This window comes from Corylus avellana, chromosome 2 (assembly GCF_965113065.1).
Source record: "Corylus avellana chromosome 2, dhCorAvel1.hap1.2, whole genome shotgun sequence".
NCBI lineage: Eukaryota > Viridiplantae > Streptophyta > Magnoliopsida > Fagales > Betulaceae > Corylus > Corylus avellana.
Genome location: NC_142491.1, coordinates 9,581,328 through 9,607,893, shown reverse-complemented (window position 1 = coordinate 9,607,893; position 26,566 = coordinate 9,581,328). Strand labels below are relative to the sequence as shown.

Genomic DNA, 26,566 nt, shown 5'->3' with positions numbered 1-26,566 from the left:
TAATAAACATAGTCCAATTCATTATACAAAATCATATATGGCTTATGACTGCAGATTTAATTGTTATAAATTTTCAATACAAAAAAAAAGCTATAAATTTATAAATAAAATTATTTTATTTAATTAATTCAAATGACACAATCTTAATAAAAAGTAAATAAGTAATGATCAATATGGATTTAAGAAAAAAAATCTAAACAATGACGATATTTACTTTATATGAAAAATGAATAAGTTAATCAAGCAATTTCTAAAGAAGCTTAATTTTGTTCAAAAAATAAATAAATTATTTTTAAATATATAAATTTGCTCGATTATAATTAAGTTCAAATTCGGCTTAAAGTAAAAATAAAATTAAATCAATCAAACTTTAACATTTAATATTTGACTTAGATTACAATCTCAGTCATATTAAAGTACACACTCTCCACTTATGTTGAAACAATATGTAACACACAAAATGAAAATAATTGGTAAAACCTCGAAAGATGGTGAGGAAATCAAAACTTACAAGCCAAATCGGACTAAAAATTAAAGTTTAGATGCAATTCAACAGACACAAATTAATCCCAGATGGATGCTTCATTTCTTAAAGATAAAAGGCCGAAGGAAACCCCAGAATTGGTAGAGCATGATAACAAGTGCAACTGTTGTTGCAGTGCCTCTCCAAAAATTACAGTAAAACTCACTTTTCATGGTTGCCATGATGCGGTTCCAATGGTTCTCACTGTACTTATTAATATCTGTACCTAGATCGGAGTAACATGATTGATCTACAACAATCTCAAGGCAAAGTTTGTTAATTGCATCCGCCACTGCTTGGTTGCTACCTATATTGTTAACAATCACCTTTTTCTGAACCAGCAAATCCACATCTTTCTCAGTGTCGATTAGATAGTCCAGTAGCGCAACATAACTGCAGATGTAAGTTTTAGACGGATAATGACATTGCTCCAAGGCAATAAGGTTTCGAAAAAAAGCTTCAGTAGTGTTGTCAATCACAATGGGTGGGAATTCCAAGATACACTGCATACGCTCTAACCTTGGAAATGGCTTGTTCAAGAATGGTAACCAAGACAAGAGCCATGACAAATTGAAGCACGGACAACCTCCCAAGTTAGAGTACATTGTTATCTCAAGTAAGTGTCTATTTTGAACTGCTTTGAATTTGAGTCCAGCGTCATCAAGCTTTGTTGCACAAATTCGACTATCCAAATCTCCTTTATGTTTCATAGTCAGGCTTGGTCCTGAGCATAACACATGTCTTATCAAATCTGTGAAGTGTTTGACTTCCTCGATGTTGAACTCGTTTGGCAGCTGCTTATCAGCAAGATTACTATAGTAAACAGAAAAGTAATTGATGGAAAGCTCCAAAAAAGTAACCTTTTTATTCTTGCCTCCTTTCTGTGCTTTGTGATAGTCGGGACCGGCGAACATATATAATTTCTCAAGAACAAAAAAAGGAAGTTGATTCTCAAGTAATATCAAGTCAAGTCGTATACCATTTGCTAGCCATGGTTTATTTACTATGTAATCACCCTCATCATTTTCATCATTTTCACCATTTTCCGGCCGCCATGGTTTGGTCCTCCGGAAGAGCTCAATTATAAAGATGGCATCCAACAGAATCATTTTCGCAAAATTATTATTACTTTTGAGTCCACAGTCTTCTGCATAGCAATGACGGATTTTTTCTTCGTCGTCTTGAATGATCTTTAGAAGATCCTCGTGGCTCTTCCCGGTTCGATCTAAGAAAGCCTTCAAATATCTTAGTTTATGCATTTTCTTTTCCGTGTACCTCAATTCTTTTCCGCGGTGATGAAAGGGGCCTATCGAGACTAGCTTAGGGGTGTAAGCTTCTATATTTACCTCGCGCAGTTTATTGGGAACCCGGTAGATACAGCATTCCGACCACTCCGCAGGTGGCAACTCTGCTAGAATGTTAATGTCAAATAATTCATTGCATTCAGGCTGCTCCGCAGGTGGCCGCTCTACTGGAATGTTAATGGCAAATAAGTCCTCGCATTCAACTTCTTTTCCAATGGAAATTATGGAATCACTATTATTATCCATCTTTTCCATCCCTCAAGTTTGTTTCCCTAGTGAAAAATAAGCAACATTCAGTGGCAATATAATAGAATCCAATCAGCTGCTGACGCTTATTTCAAGCCCATATACTTCATATTTCTTAATTATTAAAAAACAGAAGTTGACTATAGAGCAATTTTAGCAATACAATTGGAGATGTGAAAATTCAACCCAACTAGATTAATATTATAACAATGTGTAATAACTATTTATCTTTGTAGCAAAGTTTTCCTGTGTATATATAGATGGGTGGTTGTTGATGTAGCTTAAGCAATTGTAAGCGTTTCAGCTTGGTTTGTCTTGCTAGAGTGAGATTGTAATTCTTTGTATGGAATGAAATTGATATTCACTAAAAAATAAAAATAAAAAAATAAAAAAAAATATTCCTTAGTTTTCCAACAAGCTGGCTCTTGTATAGTTAGGGTAGCTAACAAAATTACATGTCAATTCCATTCATAGTGTTGAAATTAATGAATAAATTATTTAGTATATATTTGTGAGTGTAAAAAGGTAAAGTCCCGCATTAGAAAGATGTATGGAGTGTGAGTGATTAATATAACATTGTTGGGCTCAAACTCATATACTTTAGTTTTTGGGTTGTGTGGTGTCGCAACATACTATATTATGGGCTTACTAAAAAAACTCTCCAAAGTATCAATCTACTTAACATAAATAAAGATTAAGGCCAATATTATATATATTACCAAATGGTGGAAGAACATTTAAATCTAAAAAATTCTCAGCACCCATGATGGATGAAACAAAGACTTCCATGCTTGAATGGTGGATCCCAGCAGGCTATGAGGGCCAATACTAAAAATACATATTTCTAGATTTAATTTTTAAAAAGAATTAGGTGTTACATTAGTACATTGCCGTTTAATACAATTATTATAACTATAATAAAATATATTTGCTGTTCATATCTCTAGTCATGTTGTCTACAATGTCTACCAAACATGTCCATAAAGGTATCTAATTATCTATATCTATAATGCATGAGCCTACATGTATATCCCGCTCAACTCACTCAACTTTCTGATACAACACTAGCAGCTATACCCTATAGCTCATTACCTTCCTTATATTTAGGGAAAATTTCAAAAAAATCACAAAAACTCACCCACGTCAGTTTTCCTAAATTTAATCAATACCCTTGAGTAGCTAAAATATTTCTCAATGTGTAAGGAACCAAAAGTAGTTGCATATACATTACTTTCATATAAACATTTCTCTTTCTTCTCTCCTCTTTCATTTTTTTGTCTTTCATTGAGGATTGTGTTGAAATTTGTAAAAAATGTGAGGGTAGGTAAGAAACTTATATTTTGTAAAGAAATAATATTTTAATGGTATAGGAAAATGTAAGGGAAGCTATTCTGAAATATATTTTGATAGGAAAGCAAAAAGTAGTTTTATTCCCTAAACTTAGGAAAAATCAAAGGGAAGCTGCTCCTAGTGCTCTTAGGAGGCAAATAATTAATATCTACTTCACCAACCCATTTACATAGAAATACAAATCTTATAAAATGACTCATTTTAGGATTTAATCTCAAAATGATTTCGTTTCGTCTAGGGAAATGCCCATCCAAAAATTGGATTAAGCTAATCTAAAAAATCTCATCTAAAAATTGGATTAAAAAATCTCATCTAAAAATTGGATTAAGTCCATCTAAAAAAGATCATATAAAACTTAATAAGCCCATCTAAAAAAGATCATATAAAACTTATTAAGAAAAAGGCCCAGATAAATTAAAATATAAAAATAAATGTAAAGCAGATATCACCAGCTGTTAGTACAATGAAAACTGGACCATGTGCCCTTCTGGGAGGATTTTGCCCTCCCTGGAAGAGTGGAAGTTGCTAAATTTGCCCTTCGTAGAATACGGATGCAAAATAAGGTTAGTCTCCGCCCATATAGTACTAGTGCGGCTTACACCCTTACTCTCCTTCTTACTTACTCGGTTGATCATACTACTAATTGCGATTTGAAAATATAGAAAATTCTATTTTTGAAGTTTTTTTTTTTTTTTGTCACTTGTAACTCGTTTTATTTTTTTTGCCTTTAATTAGTTTTCCATTTATTTCTTTTAATTAAGTAACACTTTCGTATCCATAGAAAGAAGGATCCATGGATCATGCAGGTTGCATTACTTATTGAAAATAAATTACGATGGCCGGATGCTCAACTTACTCAATAAAACATTAATTAGATTAAAAAAAAAATTAACTCATGACACCTTGATTTTTCATAAATGCATGCAATATGTATGGACTAAATCGTTCAAATTAAAAGTGTAGGACTAAATTGATACCTACATCAAACCCTATAGCTATAGGTAATATTTGGATTTGTCCCTAAAAATAATATTCAGTAAAATTTCTGATCAATAACAAAATAAAGTACCTACAAAAATAATAATAATAATAATAAGAAAATAAAGTGAGGAAAGAACCTGGGAATTTTGCTTTAAAGAATGCTTGGATCGGAGCACCTCTTAAATGCCACGCTGATAGCAAATCTTAGTTTCTGATCACTATAATTTTCCCCTCTCACTTCCGGTGCGCTCATATTTATATAATTCTCTCTCTCTCTCAAAAGTGACATGCACAAAACACGTTATGCTTTCAATATATATCGTCATTCTCACAAAATAAAAATAAAATTCCAAGCAAGAATTTAATATTTCTTCTTTTGCGTAGAAGCTACCATTGGTTTCCAGCAGTAAAAATTAGGGTTTATGAAAGATTTATAAAAAATACATATATATTAAATTAGTAAATAATATTATATATGCTCCTCATCACTTTTTATCTATTTCAATTCTGTCAAAACAAATCGTTTGATCTTTTTCAAAAAGAAAATTAGGACTATCATAGTGCCTTCTCGAAAATTGGCATGAAGTTGCTAGAGATTTGAATTATTATCATAATATCACACAAACCGTAATAAATAGAATAATATCTTAATTTAGGATGGGCTTTTTTTTAAAAAAAAAAAAAAAAAAAAAAAAAATCAACTTGGTTGATCTCAAAATTTAGGCTAAAATGTATGAAAACAACTCCAATTTTGACGTCATGATTCTCATAATCCTCCTTTTTTTTCAATGTCATTCCTTGGAATATTTAGGATTGGGTAAACATAGCCCTTCCCTTAATACAATCATCAACACATGTATATGTAAGACTCAGTTTCAATCAATTTGGGCATGAAAAATAATTTTACATAAGCATTTCTTTGAAGCGTCTTCATCTTTCAAAAACCAACTAGTAATCTTATCTTGGCTATTTGGTAAAATTTTCACCTATTGCTAAAAGGTGATTTCATGCCTCTAATGAGGATGACTTCGTTTGGAGGTAATAAGAAGTACATATATATCACATTGTGCTTTTGCAGAAAAGAGAAAGACAGAAAAGTGAAAGAGGAAAAAAGGGAAAAGAAAGAAGAAGTATGACATAAGCTTTGCTTGGCTTTGATAATGCTTTTCTTTAATTAGTTTCACTATGTTCCTTTTAGGCTTGTAGCAATATCTTGTTCCAAAAAGAAACAACCAATACTTATCAAACGTATATGAGTCTTGCTAATTAGGGAACACAGACTACTATAAGGATTCTTCACGGGTCAGAAGAGAGGCGAATCGAATAATTAGCTCGTAGGCTAGCAAAGAAAGTGCTTTATTCTCTTAATGGACGAACACGTTCATAATTAAGGAGAAAGCCTCTTCTTGTATATATGCTTAACATTGTAACTGCTGAGCAAATTAAAGTATACATGAGCTTGCAATTCAAATACACACAAAAATCTTATTTACTGACTTTCCATCTTCACCGTTTTGAAACAAAGATATATATATATATATATATATATATATATATATATATATATTAGCGATTTTCGTATTTAATTGGGTTACACAATGCATGTTTCGATACTTTTTGTTTTCCATGCAAGCTTCTACCAACCAAAAGAAAAAAGTCTAGGGGTAGCAAACCTTATTGTCCCACGCATAAGACATTAGAACCTATTTTAAGCTGATCAATATATGATATAAAAGTGAGATACCAGATACTAAACCCTAATCGCTAGTCAAAGAACATTTCTTTTATATATATATATATATATCAAAGTAGTTAATTCTTATATCTATGTTAAAAATGTGCTTTGCGTAGGGTCGAGTTTCTTGGGCTCTACATTGACAACATGAATTGGTTAAAAAAAAGAAGGTGCATGTAATGAAGAAATAATATGATAGGCATTTTATTGAAGCCTTCTCGATTAAATCAAAAGAAAGCGCATGAAATTCTAGATTGAAAAACTCCCACATTGAGTAGTGGATGAATTATAGAGTTCTATAATATTGATTATATATATACTGTGTGAGACTAAACTATATAATTGACTTTTAGTGTATTCTAATCGTAACTTTGACTAATATTTTTAGCGTAATAATGCATATATAATTAGCGATTCTCTAGGCTGTTAAAAATGGTATCAAAGCCAACATAGTAAGTTTAAACATGGCAGCATGCACGGGTGGTTCATGTGGGTTTCACCAAAATAGAGATTGCTTTCATAAATCCTCCCATGGCCTATTTTAGCTCTCTGGTGGCTGAAGGATTTTATGAAAAAAAGGTTGTTTGATTTTAACTAAGCAATTTTCTAAGAGTGGAAGGACATGAAAACTCTAGGCTCATGCAATGAAACCTCTCTTAGTTATACACAACACTATGTGTAACGTCCCCAAAATCAGGTTGATTAATTTCACGTATTTTGGTAAGGTCAATGGCAATTCCTCCAGTGTAGTTACCTAGTAATTGACGGAGGGAATCGCCCATTAAAGCCCTCAAACTTTCTAAACCGCATTATTACCCTTGCTCATTTAATTGCTTCTTTCTTAATTTGATATTACATCCCTCTATTTAGTTTAACTACAACTTATTCTTACAGTCTATTATTTACCACACTAAGACTTCTTATTACTATTGTATTATTCTAATCCCATTCACATTATCTTCACCTCATTCTATTTCAATTATATTTATATAATCATTAAACAACATTGTTATCATACTATTACCACACTAATAATATCATTGATTAATCTTATTTTTATTGATCCAAATTGCTTTAAGACCTATAATACAATACCGATGCCTCAGACATTGCACGTTACCGTTCATAACACTAGTAACCCGACCAAATCCGACCTTAGGTGACCTACGCTATTAATGATGTACGTTCTATAGTGACTCGCCAATCAAACATGATTGCGATGGTCACAAATGAAAAATGCTATGCCGACTCCAAAAACTTGTTTATCACAATTTATGCGAAATTAATACTATGAAGCAATAAATAATTCAATCACCAAAAATATATAAAGCAATAAAGAGGTAGACACATATTTTGGTTACGAAGAGGAAACTTTTTAGAAACCGATCTAAAAGTAAAACCTATTCGGGGCAGCTAATAAAGTAATAAACAATTCAATAACCCAAAATATATAAAGCAATAAAGAGGCATACATAGATATTTTGGTTACGAAGAGAAAACCTTTTAGAAACCGATCTAAAAGTAAAACCTCTCTGGGGAAGCCAAACCCAGAAAATCACTATCAAAAGATTATCCAGAAATTACAGACACTAGGAACACTTATAACACTTTGCAAGACCTTGGTTCTATAAAATCGACAAGTCTACAACTCGTCTCCTTTCTCACAATCTTCTTTAACGTGATTCTCCTTTACTGAACCCTTCCAATAGACTTCTCAACCGTAGATTTATCAAAGGAATAACTAAAACTCTAAGATATTCAATTTAACGCTCACCATATATGATCTCTTTTAGCACAGCCTTCGACGAACTCTCTGAGGGCAAAAATTCGTGCCTCTTTCTTCTATAATGATGTATATACCTCTTTATCTTATTATTTATTTTTCATTATTGAAAAAGTCTAAACAGATAAATATCAAAATTTTATGCGGAATTAACGGATATTTATCAAAGCAAACAATCACCAAAATATGAACAATCACACACAAAGATTTTGGTGACGAAGAGGAAACCTTTTAGAAAACGTTCTAAAAGTAAAACCTCTCAGTGGCAGCCAAACCCAGGAAATCACTATCAAAAGATTATCCAGAGATTACAGACACTAGGAACACTTACAACCCTTTGCAAGACCTTGACTCTATAAGATCGACAAGCCTCCAACTTGTCTCCTCGCTCACAATCTTCTTCAACGTAATTCTCCTTTATCGGACCATTCCGGTAGACTTCAATTAAGCACACAATCAAAACTAACAAAAATTCTCTAAGAGGAATCAATTTGGCTCACAACAAAATAATCACTCAAGCACAACCTCACACGAACTCTCTAGGGGTGAAAATTCGTGTCTTTCTCTTCTATAATGATGTATATATATCAGTACATCAAACCCTAGACCTAGGCCCACTAAAAACACATTTTTGGGCATAATAGGTACGGGGTGTCCGGACAGGTTAATGGGCTGTCCGGACACGGCCTTGCGGAGCAAAAATGGAGTTTCTAGAAGTACGGTCCGGACCCGGGGAAGGCGTGTCCGGACCGGGTGAAACAGTATTCTGGAAATGCTGTTCAGCCTTGATCAACAGCTCCGATCGAGGGGCGTTTCTGGTTCGATTGAGCTGAAATTTTGCGGGGACGTTCATAACACATGAATCTACATTATGAATGGTGGAGATCGGATTCTGAATATTCTATATCAATGTTTGAGCCCGTAAACAGTAGTCTCTGCATTTTGGAACTGAATTAAGCCAACACAAGAATTAACAATTATCTTGTGGTGATTTAATTTATCATTCGTAAGTAGTAAGAATCTTAAATCTATATTAAAGTGAATTGACAGCTTGAGTTATGCACATATAATATCTCCTATAAATTTTGAGATAGATAGATTATGTAAAAAGTTGTATATATGAATCAAAGATCTAATTTAATTTTACATATTTGATTTTGAGAACAAAAGAGAAAAAGGAAATTGCACTTAATCCTCTCAAACTTACACCCTATTTCCAATCACCCCTAAACATTGAAAAGTTAATACTATCGACCCCATCAAATTTCTAAGTCCTTTCATTTATCAACATCTTCTGTTAAAATTGACAGAAAATGAGTCAAGTGACCTTCTCGTGACTCAAATTATCCAGTATACCTATGTAGATAAAATAGAATTTTAAAACAAATACCATGCACAAGGAGATCCCCGGCTTGGCCATGGGTCTCCATATATAGCTCCAAGACCAAAGATCCACAATTACGGTCTAGTCATGCGTCTCTACGGTTGGTTGTGGGTCTCCACGGCTAGAGATTTGATGATTTTTTTTAAAAAAAATCTAAGAACGTAATTTTATTTTTACATGAATAAATAGATGTATAATGGATAATTTAAGCCACACGCATATATAGCATGATGACACATTTTTTAAAATAATAGAGAACTAATTGAAAGAGCTAGGTAGTTAAAATGGGTCGATTTTAACCTTTCAAAAGTTTAGAAAAATCACAAATCTAGTGCAAGTTGGAAGGCTATTTCTCAAGGAAAATTTGACACTCTTATTAAAGAATCTATACGCACTACCAACATAAGAAAACTGATATATATGGGTATAAACGTGATAGACTTTAATAGTAAACACAAAGCATAAAACTAACGCTATTGCCTGAAATACAGACAGCCCACGAATGCTAAAACACACAGAATATAACCCTTCCCTTAATACAATCATCAACACATGTACATGGAAGACTCAGTTTCTATCAATTTGGGGATGAAAATTTTTTTTACAAAAGCATTTCTTTGAAGCATGCATCTTCATCTTTCAAAAACCAACTAGAAATTTTATCTTGGCTATTTGGTAAAATTTTCACCTATTCCTAAAAGGTTCATGATTTCATGCCTGTATTGAGGATGACTTCGTTTGGAGGTAATAAGAAGTACATAATACATTTGTGCTTTTGGAGAAAAGAGAAAGACAGAAAAGTGAAAGAGGCAAAAAAAGAAAAGAAAGAAGTATGACATAAGCTTTGTTTGGCTTTGATAATCCATTTCTTTAATTAGTTTCACTATGTTCCTTGTAGGCTTGTAGCAATATCTTGTTCCAAAAAGAAACAACCAATAATCATCAAACTTATATGAGTCCTGCCAATTAGGGAACTACTTTTTGCTTTGTTATGAAAATATATTTTACAATAACTTCTCTTATCTTTTCCTATTCTATTAAAATATTATTTCTTTACAAAATTCAAATTCTCTACATACTCTCACTTTTTTCACAAAATTCCAACACAATTCTCAATTAAAGACAAAAAGATAAAAGATGAGAGAAGAAATTGAAATGTTTATATTAAAATAATGCATAGAAAACCACTTTTGGTTCCCTACATATTGAGAAATACTGTAGCAACCAATGAGTTAAGCCCATGAGTTGTCTAATGGAGGAAGAAGGAAAATTTGTGGTTTGGAAAGTACGGATTTGGTCCAAATGCTCCGTTGTTAGACCCATGATGACCATGCATTGTATGACTTGGCACAATCGATGGCACCTGGGAAACTTGGGTTGGTATGTAGTAGAATAACAAGTTAAACCTCAGCTTAGCTTCCTCTTGCAATTTTGTAACTCAGGTGGCTGAAGGTTTTTATGAAGAAAAGGTTGTTTGGTTTTAACTAACTAAATTTCTAAGAGTAGTGGAAAGACATGAAAACTCTAGGCTCAATGAAACCTCTCTTAGCGTACACAACAATGTCTTAAAGTCCCCCCTAAAACTTGTGCATGAAGGGCCCTTAAATAGACTAGGGAAGCATGGTCTTCAAACAACCAATTGGATCCTTTCTTTTTTTCCGCAGAAAATAAGACACTTCGAACAAAAAGTATAGGCTTACACGTTGAACAAGGATTCCTCTATCTACTTTGCTACAACAAGATTTCGAGATCTGAGATTGGTGTCAAATTCTATTCTAAAACTAAAACAATATAGCTAATTATGTATGCAAGATAAAAGAGTAAAGTACCATCCTTTTCCAAAGAAAATTTCACTAGATTTCAGAAAACAACATTGGATAACTCTTTTTGCGAAAGATTCACTAACAATAAAGAAAATAATAGGAAAAACAACCAGCTGTAAACAAGCTTGGAGCTTATGCTACAACAACTATACGTACATCCACTGATCAGGTCGGCGCGCACCAAGCTAGAAGAAAGGGAACTTGAAACATATTCATTCAAAGTCCAACGGGTAGTCATGAGCAGCATTGTTAGAGGTTCGAGATTAGAAGTTCACCTTGAACTCACCTGAGCCCAGTTTATTTTGGCGTAAAATATTTTTTGAAAAACAATTTTCTGATTTTTAAGGGGTTGGCACAACATAAAATATTAATCGACTTTAAAATATTTTCAGTTTATCAAGAAAAATAATATTCATAAGGCATAAAATAATTTATACAATCATTTTCTACCATTTTCCCACATATGCATGTTATAATGACAAACCAAAACTGTTCTCCATTACCCTACCTTAATATGAAGACAATCGTTTCTATTTTTATTTTATTTTTTTAAGTTAAGACAACTGTTTGAAACTGCCCTGGCCATCAGGGAACAAATTAAAGTAAGTTTTGTGATTACCAATATTATATTAATGCCATGGTTTTAAGATACAATTATCTCTCGTCTTTATTTTGTCATAATTTTATGATTATTTAGAGTTTAGTGTGTATATATAAGCCATCAGGGAACAAATTAAACATTGTGCGACATATATTTATGCATATATACATGCATGTTGATTGGCCTAATATTTTAATTGAGTTGTTTTATTTCGCATTCAAGATATATATGATATTGAAAAACATATATATATATATATATACATTTTGTCATAATGTTACTTGAAATCTCATCAAAATTGTAATTACATAGATGTGGACAAAAGAGTCCCTACAAACTAAAATTTCAAATCGTGAAATTTCAGATAAATCAAAGCTTTAGAATATTGGGTTTATTTCAAAATTATTATATGAAATGCTCTCGCACGTACCAACTCATTACTAATTAAAAACGGATTTTTTTTTTTTTTTTTGCCAACAGAGAAAAAAGGGAAAATTTTAAAACAATATTGAGATCCAATAGATTTGGCTGCTGATAATAATTAATTAACATGTATATATATACCAGTAAGATTAAATCCTTGAAAAACTGTCTACTAATTTTTATTTTTTTATTTTTACATCAAATTTTGTTTCTTGAATTAAGTTTACATTTTAATTCTTTTACTAAAATAGAAACATGTATACTTAAAAATATATTGTATGAAATTTCATAGCTATATAACAAATGCAAGATATATAACATGGGCACTAGCTACCAGCATAATAAGAAAAACTTATATTGGCATAATAGATAGAATTCAGTAGTAAGCTATTGGCTAAAACACACCGACTTTCCACATATTTTATTGCTGAAACAGAGTTCAAGACCAGAAGCCAAATTGGATTACAAAGTTCAAATGCCATGCATCCATTGCAACTAAATTAATCAAATTAAATCACTCCTCCCCCTTTTCCCTTATTGAATAATAAAAATAAATAAAAAAAGCACTCCAACGACCAATAAATTAAACCACATGCATGCAGTAAATCATTTCTTCTTCTTCTTCAAATAAGGCCTAAGGAAATCCCAAAAAGTAAAAGTCAGGACAATTAGTCCAACCACAGCTGCGGTGCCTCTCCAAAAATCAGGGAAATACACACTTTTCATAGATGCCATGACGTGGTTCCAAGGGTTATCACGGTACACATTAATATTTGTGCAGAGATCAGAGTAATAGGATCCAGTTACCTCTATCTCAGTGCAGAGATTGTTAATTAGATCCGCCACTGCAGTGTTGCTACCGAGCCGGTTAACAATGACCTTCTTATCAACAAGCAAAGCCACATCTTTCTCGGTGTTGATAAGAAAGTCCAATAGCAGCACATAACTACAAATGTAATCATGAAATGGATAATGGCACTGCTCCAGGGCCATGAGATTTCGTAAAAGAGCTTCAGTACTGTCGTCAACCTCAAAGCATGGGACTTGCAAGAAACGTTCCATACCCTCCAAGCATGGAAAGCATTTCAAGCATGGCAAGCAAGCCAAGAGCCATGACAAATTGAAGCACGGACAACATTTCAAAAACTTATTCTCAGGGAATTTTATGTCAACTAAAGATCTATCATCTTTAATTGCTTTGAATTTCAATCCTGCCTCGTCAAGCTCTGTGGCACTATATAGATGATCCAAAGGTCCTTGATGGCTCGGCTTTGGTGGAAGGAAAGAGTCTCTTAGCAGCTTTGGTGGAAGGAAAAAGTATCTTAGCAAATCTGTGAAATGATTTACATTCCCATAGATGTCGGAGTTTTTATGCTTACCATTGCGAGAAAAGTAAAGGAGGGAAAGCTCTCGAAATGGAGTATCCCCTTGGCGATGGCTGAGGCTGGAAGAGTCAAAGAAGGCAGACTTATGCAAGTCCTCAAGAACAAAAAAAGGAAGCTGATTCTCAAGTACTATCAAGTCATAATATATACCATGTTCCAGCCATGGTTTACTTGGAATGTAATCATTTTCTCTTTTCTCAGTCAACCTCAAGAAGAGCTCAATTATAAATATGGCATCCAATAGAATCATTTTCACGAAATCTTTACTTTCAAGTCCACAGTCTTCTGAATAGCAATGGCGGATTGTCTCTTCCTTGGCTGCAATGATACTTGCAAGATCCTTCTGGCTCTTCTTCAGTGTTGTCCGTTGAAAGAAATCCTTAAAATATCTCAGTTTGTGCTTTTCCATGTCCTTCAAGTCATCGTTGCCGTGATGAAAGGGGCCTATTGAGACTAGCTTAGGGGTGTAGGCTTTTTCATTTACCTTGCGTAGTAGCTTGGGAACCCGATAGATACAGCATTCCGGCCACTCCGCAGGGGGCAAGTCCGATGGAATGTCAATCACCAATTCACTAGCGTCCATATATTCAATCCCACGAGTTTGTTTTCCTAGTGATCGACAAAATAAGCCACAATTAGTGACAATATAACACAATCCAATCAGCTGCAAATAGCTTATTTCAATAGGCAGCAGTATTAGCATCCATTTCTGAATCCCCATCCCATACCCCCATACTTCTTAATTATGAACCTTTTTTTTTTTGTTCCTTTCTGATTTGAAATATAGGCCCATTTTGTAAAAGAAATTGGAGGCGCGACAATAATATTTCAACCAAACTGGAACATCCATGCATGCAGCATGATAACAATATGTAACATTGGATATTTATTTTTCTTTTTTCTTTTATTTTATAAAAGCTTTTTGTTCAGAATGGAATTCAATTACAATAATAGTTTCTTCAATATATTGTTCTCATCATTATTGATACATGATACAACTGATTCCTACCATCGTTGAAAGCACAACCACTGGATTCTAAGATCCTTGAGTTTTGATCAATGTTCTTATCTCTCTATATTGAGACATATGAAGACAACGTACAATAGTTGTTTTGAATTCAATTAATGTATTATTTATTCTCCTAATTCTCATATACTACATATTTATTAGGAAAAAGTTCACATACCCTCCTCAAACTACCACCTAATTGACAGTATTCCCCCTAAACTTTTAATTGTGACAATGTTCCCTCTAAACTGCCAAAAATTGTCAATGTTCTTCCCAATGATGAAATTATCCTTAGTAAAATAAAAATAAAAATACTAAAACTTCTAGAAAAAACTTAAAACTAACAAAAAAAAAAAAAAAAAAAATCCAAAAAATCCAAATAGTGGCCATTTTTTTTTTTTGGTAATTTTTTTTTTGTTTTATAATTTTTTTAAAATAAAAATTTACGTTTAAAAGAAGTAAAAAATTTTCGTTTAGTAAAATAATTTTTTTTTTAAAAAAAATAAAAATTTCCGTTTTAAAAAAATTAAAATTAAAATTAAAAATTTTCGTTTAAAAAAATATAATTTTTAAATTAAAATTTTTTGTTTTTAAAAAAATCATTTTTTTTTTGAATTTATAGGGGTATTTTTGTCTTATTGAGAAATCTATAGGAGCATTTTTGTCTTATTGATAGTTTTGGGGGGGACAATATTGACAATGTTTTGGTAGTTTGGAGGGAATATTGTTACAATTGAAAGTTTGGGTGAGACATTGTTAATTGAGTGGTAGTTTGATGAGTCGGGATATGTGGAGTACTTTACTCTATTTATTATAACTCTCATAATTCTCATATGTTACATATTTATTATATATGTAACTCTCATGATTCTCATAAGTTACATGTTGATTATATAACTCTCATAATTCTTATATGTTACATATTGATTATGTAACTTTTCTAATTCTCATAGGTTACATATTGATTACGTACTTATTGTATTCTTGGCCTCATTCAACTATAAATAGGTAATATTTTTCAATGCCACTTATTGAAAATAAATGGGTAAGTAAAGGATCCATGGATCATGGTTGCATTACTTATTGAAAATAAATTATGATGGCCGGATGCTCAACTTACTCAATAAAACATTAATTAGATTAAAAAAAAAAATTTAACTCATGAAACTTTGATTTTTCATAAATGCATGCAATATGTATGGACTAAATCGTTCAAATTAAAAGTGTAGGACTAAATTGACACCTACATCAAACCCTATAGCTATAGGTAATATTTGTATTTGTCCCTAAAAATAATATTCAGTAAACTTTCTGATCAATATTGAAAAAAAAAATGCACTTACGAGAAAAAAATATAATAACAAAATAAAGTGAAACGATGGAGGAAAGAACCTGGAAATTTTGCTTTAAAGAATGCTTGGAGCACCTCTTAAATACCACGCTGATAGCAAATCTTATAAGTTTCTGATCACTATAATATTTAATGTACCCTCACTTCTGTTGTGCTCATATTTATATATTTTTCTCTCTCTCTCTCTCAAAAGTCATGACAAGCATAAAACACGTTATGCTTTCAATATCGTCATTCTCACAAAATCAAAAAAAAAAATCCAAGCAAGAATTTAATATTCCTCATCTTTTGCGAAGAAGCTACCATTGATTTCCAGCAGTAAAAATTAGGGTTTATGAGAGATTTATAAAAACTACATATATAGTAAATTAGTAAATAATATTATATATGCTCCTCACCTTTTATCTATTTCTGTCAAAACAAAATTGTTTGATCTTTTTCAACTATATCATATTGCCTTAGCTTCTCGAAAATTGGCATGAAGTTGCAAGAGATTTGAATTATTATCATAATATCACACAAACCATAATTAATAGAATAATATCTTAATTTGGGATTGGCTGTTTTTTTTTTTTTTAGTAACTTCGTTGATCTCAAAATTTAGACTAAAATGTATGAAAACCACTCCAATTTTGACGTCATGATTCTCACAATCTTCATATTTTTCAATCTCGTTCCTTGGAATATTTAAGATTGGGTTAACATAACCCTTCCCTTAATACAATCATCAACACATGTATATGTACAACTAAATTTCTATCAATTTGGGCATGAAAAATAATTTGACACAAGCATTTATTTGAAGCATTTTCAATTTGGTAAAATTTTCACCTATTGCTAAAAGCTAGGTGCATGATTTCATGCCTCTATTGAGGATGACTTCGTTTGGAGGTAATAAAAAGTACATAATACATATCTCATTGTGCTTTTGCAGAAAAGAGAGAGACAGAAAAGTGAAAGAGGCAAAAAAAGAAAAAGAAAGAAGTATGACATAAGCTTTATTTGGCTTTGATATTCCTTTTCTTTAATTAGTTTCACTATGTTCCTTGTAGGCTTGTAGCAATATCTTGTTCCAAAAAGAAACAACCAATAATTATCAAACATATATGAGTCTTACTAATTAGGGAACAAAAACTACTATAATTTTCACATGTCAGGAGTGCTAACAATTAAAGCGCTTTCTCTTATTGACGAACACATTCTATATATTTTATTTTATTTTATTTGGCGATTTTCGTATTTAATTGGGTTACACAACGCATGTTTCGTTACTTTTTGTTTTCCATGAGAACGTACATCTCCAAGTTTGAAGAAAGAGAGATTCAGGAGATCCAAGCCAAGTCTTCAACATAGATTTTGTTAATTGAATATCACCTTCAAAATTCAAGTGATATATCTTAAACACATCCCTAACCATTTGAAAAGCCTACCTGCTTAGTTTTTTGAAACCAAAAAATTTTAAGAGGCTAAATGATGTAGACCGAAAAGCTAAGGATTCCATAAAGAAGAGCGATAATTAAGGAGAAACTCGCACCTGACGAGTTCTACTAAAAATGCTATATCTAGAGATCCAGATTTTGGATTGGAGCAATATTTATGGCGTTGGAAAACTAACGCAAAGATCTACAAAGTCATATTTTACGAGAGTTGGCTAATTCCGACTGTTTGGATGGCAATGACGCCTGTTCCAACGCTTAGCTTTATTATGAGTAATTCGGAGAGGTCAGAAGGCTCCGTTCGATGCCCGTTCGAATGCTTATGTTAACTTTCGTATTTTTATGTTCTAGTTCAGTCCCCGTTTGAAAGGTGGTTTGTGTCATTCGAACGTGTAGCTTTGTTTTCTTTAAAACCGACTTTATTTCGTGTTTTATTAGATTTAGGGTTTTGAGGGTCTATAAATATATACTTATAGCCTCCAGAAACAGAGCTTTTTAATTATTATATGGTTTTCTTAAATAAGAATATTCAGAGTTGAGTTTCTTTTATGTTTTTCCTTAAACCTTAAATAACATCTATTGTTTTAAGAAGATTATTTGATTTGTTGATAGTCTCACAATCGTAATAGTATTTATCTCTTCTACTTGCTGTTAATTATTGTTCATCATGAGCCTACATTACATCAGTTGGTATCCGAACCCAAGTTACTTTCCATGAATGAGAAGGGGCAACTGTTGTGCATATATGAACGAAGTGCACGTGCGCACGGATGCAACACATAAGGAGGAATCGACGATTCATCTGCAGCACATGGGTGGTGGGCCTAACGATCGTCGTCGCCAACTAAGACCATGGTAGGTCGAGGCGGAAGGCAAATCTATCGCTGAACGTTGGCAATACATGGAGGAGCAATTCGAGGCTCTGAGGGATCAAATTAAAGCCCTCACTACCCGATTATCCGACATGGGTGGTCACGATGAGAATGGATCCCAAAACCCTTTTGCGGAGTGCCGAACGCATGGACGTCAGCACCATTCGCAAGCTCATGCCAATCGGTGGGTGAACGGGTTCAAACTCAATATTCCAAAAGTCCAAAGGGATCTACAACCCGAAGAATACCTGGATTGGGTCGTGATTGTTGAAAAGGTTCTTGAATTCAAAGGGGTGCCTGATGAACGACGAGTCTCTTTGGTGGTAAACACATTCCGGGGAAGAGTTGCGGCATAGTGGCAGGAACTGAAGCAAACTAGAGTGCGGCAAGGCAAATTGAAGATCAATAATTGGTAGAAACTATTGAAATACATGCGAGTTGCTTTCTTGCCCCATAGTTATACCATGGGCCGAAAATCACATAATTGGAGACAATGGTTTATAGCTTTGTTTTGTTGAAAACTGACTTTATTTCGTGTTTTATTAGGTTAATTTAGGGTTTTGAGGGTCTATAAATACATGCTTATAGCCTCCATAAACGGAGCTTTTATTATTATATGGTTTTCTTCAATAAGAATATTCAAAGTTGAGTTTCTTTTATGTTTTTCCTTAAACCTTAGATAGTATCTATTGTTTTAAGAAGATTTTTTTTTTTTTTGATTTGTTGATAGTCCCAAAATCATAAGAGTATTTATCCCTTCTACTTGCTGTTAATTCTTGTTCATCACGAGCCTACGCTGCATCACTAAAACATGAATGAGAGGTCAAGCTTAATTTTAATAAGAGCCAAGTTAAATATTTAAGCCAATATATATGGACTCTAGGAAGATTTGACACTCTTATTAAAGAATCTATACTCACTACCAGCATAAGAAAACTTATATGGGTATAAACGTGATACACTTCAATAGTAAACACAAAGCATAAAACTAACTCTATTGCCCAAAATACAGACAGCCCATGAATGCTAAAACACACAAACTTCCCACACTTTTTATTGCTGAAATATCATAAACCCCTTACATAGTTCAGGATTACAAGTTATTAAGAAAGCCAGGGGAGGATTGCAAAGTTTAGATGCCATGCACCCATTACAACTGAAAGCAAAGCACTCCAAAGAACACTAAACACACATATATACTTCAAATCTACGACACGAAATCCTTAAGGAAACCCCAGAAACTGAAACCCAAGACAATTAGTCCAACCACAGTTGCAGTACCTCTCAAAATATCAGGGAAATATGCGGTTTTCAGGGTTGCCATGATGCGGTTCAAATTGTTATCACAGTAATCATTAATTTCTTTACATAGATTAGAGTAACATGATCCATCTACAACAATCTCAATGCAGAGTTTGTTGATTAGAGTCGCCACCGCATCGCTGCTACCAAACATGTTGATAATGATTTTCTTATCAATAAGTAAATCCACATCTATTTTAGTGTCGATAAGTTCGTCCAATAGTAAAACATAATTGCAGATGAAAGCTTCAGATGGATAATGACATTGCTCCAGGGCCATGAGGTTTCGGAGAAGACATTCAGTACGGTCCTCTACCTCCAATGGTGGGACTTCCAAGAAACATTGCATACCCTTCAAGCACTTAAATCTTTTCAAGCAAGGTAAACAAGCCAAGAGCCATGACGAATTCAAAAAAGGAAAGCGTCTCAAGCACTTATCCATTGATAATCTTATCTCAAGTAACCATCTTTGTTCAACTGCTTTGAATTTCAATCCTGCGTCGTCAAGCTTTCTTGCATTATATACATGATGCAGAGATCTTAAAGGTCTCAAATTTGGTGAACAGAAAAAGTGTCTTAGCAAATCTGTGAAATGTTTTACTTCCACTTCCATGATGGAATCTAGCCGTTTATCATAGCAAGAAAAGTAACGGCGGGAAAGCTCAAGAAATGAAATATAGTCCTTGATTTGGTGGCCTTCTCGGTGATGGCTGAGGCTTGAAGAGTGCTCACACATGGCAGACGTATATAATTTATCCAGAACAAAAAAAGGAAGCTGATTCTCAAGTAATATCAAGTCATTATATATAGCATTTTGCAACCATATTTTACGTAGAATATAATCTTTTTCTTCTTCCCTTTTTTTTCCTTTTCTCTGAGCCTCTTCTTCGTCTTCACACTTTAAGAAGAGCTCAATAATAAAGATGGCATCCAATAGAATCATTTTCACAAAATCTTTACTGTTGAGCCTACCGTCTTCTGAATAGCAATGGCGGATTTTTACTTCGTTTTCTCTAATGATCTTTAAAAAATTCTCTTGGCTCTTCCCGGTCCGATCAAAGAAATCCTTCAAATATCTCAGTTTGTGCATTTCCATGCCCCTCAGTTCTTTTCGGTGGTGATGAAAGGGGCCTATTGAGATTATCTTAGGGGTGTAAGCATCTTTATTTACCTTGCGCAATTGTTTGGGAACCCTGTAGATACAACATTCCGGCCAATCCACAGGGGGAATGTTAATAACAAATTCCATACATTCAACTTCTTTTCCAATGGAAATTATTGAATCATGATTAGCCTTCTTTTCCATCCCTCAAGTTTGTTTTCCTAGTGACAAATAAGCAACAATCAGTGGCAATATATCAGCTGCAGAGTATGAAAATCAATTACAATATAATGGGTATTTCCTTTTCTATTGTTTATTTCCTTTTCTATTATTCTTTAAATATATATTTTTCTCATCATTATTAATGATACAAGTGATTCCTATAAGATATTACCACAGCTGAAAGCAGAACCACTAAATATATACCAAGATCCTTGAATTTTGAACTAAGTTTTTATCTCTCTATTTATAAAGTCATAAATTTTCATATTCAACCCACAGCAATTTGTTATAAACTGAAAAAAAAAAATGTATATTTTAAAAGACAGAAATCTAGATTAAATTTTAAAAAATAATTAGGTGTTACATTAGTTCATTGCTACTTAATACTATTATTATAGTTATATATAAAATATATTTCCCCGTACGTATCACTAGTCATGTTGTATACATTGTCTACATACCAAACATATGTTCATTAAATTATAGGTATATAGGTATCTATAAGCGTGTTTGGGATTGCGTTAGGGTGCTTAATTAAAAGTTACTTTTAGTACATAAGAAGTGCTGACAGAAAAGTTGGCTTGTTTGGTAAAAGAATCCAAACGTATTTATTTGACTTTTTATTCTAAAAATAGCTAAAACGCACTTTTAGAAAAAGTTTAAAAATGGTTAAAACCCTTCTACTCATTGTCACTCTCTTCTCTTCCTTTTCTCTTTATTTAACCTACTATCACAACATAAATCTCGAGTTTGAATTCTAATTTCATATTATAACTTTCATTTAAATTAAATATTTCATATGTTGAAATTATTTATTAAGAGAAAGCCAGTATTGTCATGCCTTTTAAAAAATTTAAATAATATAGAATCATATACACTACCATTAAATGTATTAACCTTAAATCCTGACTATCCTGACTATAAAATGATTATTATTCATTTCATTTGAAATTGAGAAGATACTATAAGATCCACTCAATTTCAAATGAAATGGATAGTATTCATTTCTTGGTCAAGATTTAAATTAAGTGCATCTAACATTGTATATAAAGTAAAAGTTGTCACACCTTTTAAAAAAATTTAATTATGTAGAATTATGTACATCGTTAAATGTACCAACATTAAATCTTTATCACGAAATGCATACTATCAATTTCATTTTAAATAAAGAAAATCTTTGTCTCTCCTTCTTACTCGCACGTTTGATCATACGGTCAAACTGCTATCATAAGTTGCTACTTCCGGTGGTAGATCTAAGTCATCTCCATTATAGTTTCAATTTTTTCTAAGACTATTATTTTTTTCACTTGTAGCCTTTTTTTTTTTTTTTTTTTTTTTTTTTTAAGTTTTCCATCCATTTCTTCTAAGTTACACTTTAAGTGTCCATAGACATAAGGATCCATATGGATCATGGTTGAATTGACACTTTGATTTGTCATAAATGCAATATATATGGACTAAATATTCATTCAAATTAAAAGATTATAGAGGACTAAATTGACACCCACATAATAATTAATTAAGCAAACTAACAAAATAAAGTGGATTGATGGAGGAAAGAACCTGCAATTTCGCTTTAAAGCAATGCCTATACGTATTTGGAGCACCTCTTAAATGCCACGTTGATAGACTTTCCCACACTTCCTGTGCCCTCCTGTTCACTTCCTTGGCGCTAGCTCTTGTTCCTATTTATAATAGTTTCTCTCTCTCTCTCTCTCTCTCTCTCTCAAATAACAAGCACAAAACACGTTATGCTTTCAATATCGTCATTCTCACAAAATCAAAAACATTTTCAAGCAAGAATTTAATATTCCTTTCTTTGCGTGGAAGCTGCAATTCATTTCCAACAGTTCTAAAAATCAGAGATTATGAAAGATTTATAAAAACTAAATATATAGTAAATTAGTAAATAATCTTACGCATGCTCCTCACTCTTTATCTCTTTTCAGTTTCTTCGGCAAGAAAAAAAAAAATTCAATAGGAAAATCACGACTACACGAACTTTTTTTATTTATTTATAATTGGTTGATCTTAAAAATTAGACTAACATGTATGAAAACCAATCCAATTAAGTTTGACGTCATTCTCAAAATCCTCCATTGTTTCAATATCATTCCTTGGAATATTTAGGATTGGGTTAATCATAACCCTTCCCTTAATAAAACCATCAACAAATGTATTTACGTAGTTATGTAAGACTCACTTTCTACTAATTTGGGCAGGAAAAATAGTTTTACAAAAGCATTTCACAAGTTCCAAAAGTTTTGAATTTCTTTTGAAGCATCTTCATCTATTTGATCAAAGCTTTCACCTATTGCTAAAAGGGGATCATTTCCTGACTCTATTGATGGTGACTTCGTTTGATGTTGACTCTTTATTCATCGGCACCCATTTTTGGAAAGAAGAGCATTTCATGTGCAGCTACTGATAGTATTTGTAAGTTGTAACTCTGCTAGTATCTACTGATTTTTTTTTTTTTTTTTTTTTGTTTCTGAAGCTAGAAGAGATGTATGGTTTGTATCTTTATTTTGTTCTTCATTTGAAATTGTTTAAAAGCCATAGTTTTAGAATTTCTAGATCCTTCCAATCGATTAATCTAAGACTAATTTCAAAAACCAATTAATAATTTTACCTTAGCTATTTCATATATATTTTGAAAAAAAAAAAAAAAAAAAAATCACCTATTACTAAAAGCTACGTGATTCGTTCCTCTATTGAGGATGACTTTGTTTGGAGGTAATAAGAGAATGAAAGAAAAGTGAGAGAGAGACTCCTATTACTCACAAGGAAGTATTTTTCCCATTTTAGATTCCTTCTCAGATAAGGAGAGTAATATTCTTTTGATCATAGAACAGATCAACCATCAATGATGTGATTTTTTTTGACATATAAGAAACTTTAGCCAGATAGAGCATTCACATCCGGCTCAATAAAATTTTAGCTAAATTTAGCCAAAATATCACTCTTTTCTATTTTAACTATCAACTTTTTTAAAGTACCTACATCCCGCTCAGCATTTTAGCTATTCATTTTCACTATTCCATTTAAATATATATTCTCTATATTCTTTCTTCAACAATCATATTTTTTAAACTTTGTCATTTCCTATCGGTCATATTTTTCTAATTAAATTTGTCTTTTTTTAATGATTATATATTTTTTAAAAAAATTACTTTCCTAATTGTCATATTTTTTAAAAATTTTGTATTTTTTCTAATTGTCATATTTAAGAAAGCAAAAAAAAAAATGAAGCATTTGATACCAAGTTTTTTATTAACCATCATATTGTTCTAAAATAAAGCATTCAATAGCAAGTTATTAACAATAAAGGTTCTTAAATAATGTTGGAAGAGAAAGGGGGAGCAGAAGAATGTTGGTTTTTCATTTTATAGAAGAGAGATGATAAAATAATTTTTTATTAGAGGAGAGATAAAAGAAGGAATTTTTTATTTATATATGATATACATTGTTGAGCTACAGTGCCCAACAAGTTTGCTGAGCACTATAGTTGCTCAACAATTTGATGGCCGCTTCGTTGAGCTGGATGAGATGCAATTTTTTTTTTGATATTTGGCTCAACAAAATAGCTAAAAATGTGAATGCTCATGAAGAGAGTAATTATATTTGTGCTTAGCCAAAAGGCCGTTTATTATATATTAGTTGTTAAAGATTAAAAAAGAAAAAATAGAAAAAAAAAAAAGAAAAAAAAAAAGGTAAGTAGGACTTTCATTCTTCTTATCTCGAAAGATGATGTGAATTTTAAATCATCCTTAATTAGATCCAATATGATGTGGCTTTTAAATTATAGTATAGAATTATTCGTTTGGAAATATGATGCTGGTTGGATGACAAAACTGAAAACACACAGACTTCACACTTTTTATTGCTGAAATATCATAAACCATTTACAAAGTTCAGAAATCACAAGCAAAACAAGATTACAAATTTCACATGCATCCATTGCAACTAAAAGTAAAGCACTCCAATGAACACTAAACACACATATATACTTCAAATCTTCTTCATGACAAAAGGCTTAACGAAATTCCAGAAAGTTAAACCTAGGAGAATTAGTCCAACCACAGATCCAGTGCCTCTCCAAAAATCACGAAAATACACACTTTTCATGGTTGCCATAGCACGGTTCCATGGATTATCAAGGTACTCATGAATCTCTTGAAATTTAGAGGAGTAACAGGATCCAGATAACGTAATCTCAAGGCAAAGCTTGTTAATTAGAGTCGCCACTGCAGTGTTGCTACCGATATTGTTAACAATTACCTCTTTATCAGCAAGCAAATCCACATCTTTTTCACTGTCGATTAGATCGTCCAATAGCCAAACATAGCTGCAAATGTATGCTTGAAATGGATAATGACACTGCTCTAAGGCCATGAGGTTTCGGAAACGAACTTCGGTATTGTCGTCAATCTCAAAGGGTGGAACTTCCAAGATACACTGCATACGCTCCAAATGGGAAAAGCGTTTCAAGCATGGCAAGCAAGCCAAGAGCCATGACAAATTGAAGCATGGCCAGTATTTCAAGCACTTATTCCCTTTGAATTTTATGTCAAGTAAGCGACCATTTCTAATTGGTTTGAATTTCAATCCTGCCTCGTCAAGCTTTGTGGCACAAGATAGTTTACGCACTTCTCCTCTAGTTTCTTTCAGGTCCGATGCTGAATAGAAAAAATATCTTAACAAATCTGTCAAGTGTTTTACATCCTTGATTTTGAACCATGGTTGATTCTCACCAGTAAAGTAAATGAGTGAAAGCTCCAGAAAAGTAGCTTTTTTGTTCTGGATTCGCTCATTGAAGGCGAACGTATATATTTCCTCAAGAACAAAAAAAGGAATTTGATTCTCAAGTAATATTAAATCATGTGCTATACCAATTTCCAGCCATGGTTGACTTGATATGTAATCATTTTTTTTTTCACGGAAGAGCTCATTTTCGTCATTTTTCCCTGATCTCCTCAGTAAGACCTCGATTATAAAGATGGCATCCAATAAAATCATTTTCACAAAATCTTTACTGTCGAGTCTAGAACCCTCTGAATAGCTATGACGGATTTGTACTTCGTTTTCTGCAATGATATTTCGAAAATCCTCCTGGCACTTCTTAGTCCGATACAAGAAATCCTTGAAATATCTCAGTTTATACATTTCCATGTCCCTCAATTCCTTTCGGCCATGATGAAAAGGGCCTATTGAAACAAACTTAGGGGTGTAGGCTTCTTTATTTACCTTGCGCAGTTTCTTGGGAACCCTGTAAATACAGCACCCAGGCCACAGAGCAGGCTCCATTACCAGTGGAAGATCAATGACGACATCTTTGCTTCCAAGTACATGTTGTATTTCAATGCAATCACAAGCGTCGAGGCAGGCCATATTTTCTAACTCTCGATTTCTGGTATTTCCCTATTGACAAACAAGCAACAATCAGTGGGAATATAATAGAATCCAATCATCTGCAGCCAATAGGCAGCAATATTAGCAACGATTTCTTTATCCACCCCATATACTTCTTATGAACTTTTTATTTTAATTTTGTCAAAGCACATTAAAAAAATTAATCGGAAAAGGATCCTCTCCATTTCGAATTCTCTCAATTTCTTCCGGTTACCGCATTTAGAATGGCAAAATTGTCCAAATTTTTTTGAGGTTAAAATTTTTGGACAACACTACCCTTCTAAATGCACCAACCGGAAGAAAATGAGAGGATTTGAAATAG

The 26,566-nt window shown here is 32.7% G+C and overlaps 4 protein-coding genes across 4 annotated transcripts; all 4 read right to left on the bottom strand.

Moving 5' to 3' along the window:
- Positions 1 to 582: 582 nt before the first annotated feature.
- On the bottom strand, positions 583 to 2,082 carry LOC132172380 (UPF0481 protein At3g47200-like). Its single transcript, XM_088512533.1, has 2 exons — positions 1,996 to 2,082; positions 583 to 1,929 (listed from the first exon to the last, which is right to left on the bottom strand). Exons 1-2 carry the CDS (start codon positions 2,080 to 2,082, stop codon positions 583 to 585), a joined length of 1,434 nt encoding a protein of 477 aa, XP_088368659.1.
- A 10,677-nt stretch (positions 2,083 to 12,759) lies between these two features.
- LOC132172389 (UPF0481 protein At3g47200-like) lies at positions 12,760 to 14,121 on the bottom strand. The gene has a single exon (XM_059583881.2). The coding sequence runs from the start codon at positions 14,119 to 14,121 to the stop codon at positions 12,760 to 12,762; it is 1,362 nt and encodes a 453-aa protein (XP_059439864.2).
- Positions 14,122 to 19,413: 5,292 nt separating this feature from the next.
- LOC132172400 (UPF0481 protein At3g47200-like) lies at positions 19,414 to 20,814 on the bottom strand. Its single transcript, XM_088512532.1, has one exon. The coding sequence runs from the start codon at positions 20,812 to 20,814 to the stop codon at positions 19,414 to 19,416; it is 1,401 nt and encodes a 466-aa protein (XP_088368658.1).
- Positions 20,815 to 24,843: 4,029 nt separating this feature from the next.
- On the bottom strand, positions 24,844 to 26,223 carry LOC132172406 (UPF0481 protein At3g47200-like). The gene has a single exon (XM_059583904.2). It carries the CDS (start codon positions 26,221 to 26,223, stop codon positions 24,844 to 24,846), a length of 1,380 nt encoding a protein of 459 aa, XP_059439887.2.
- Between the last annotated feature and the right edge of the window lie 343 nt (positions 26,224 to 26,566).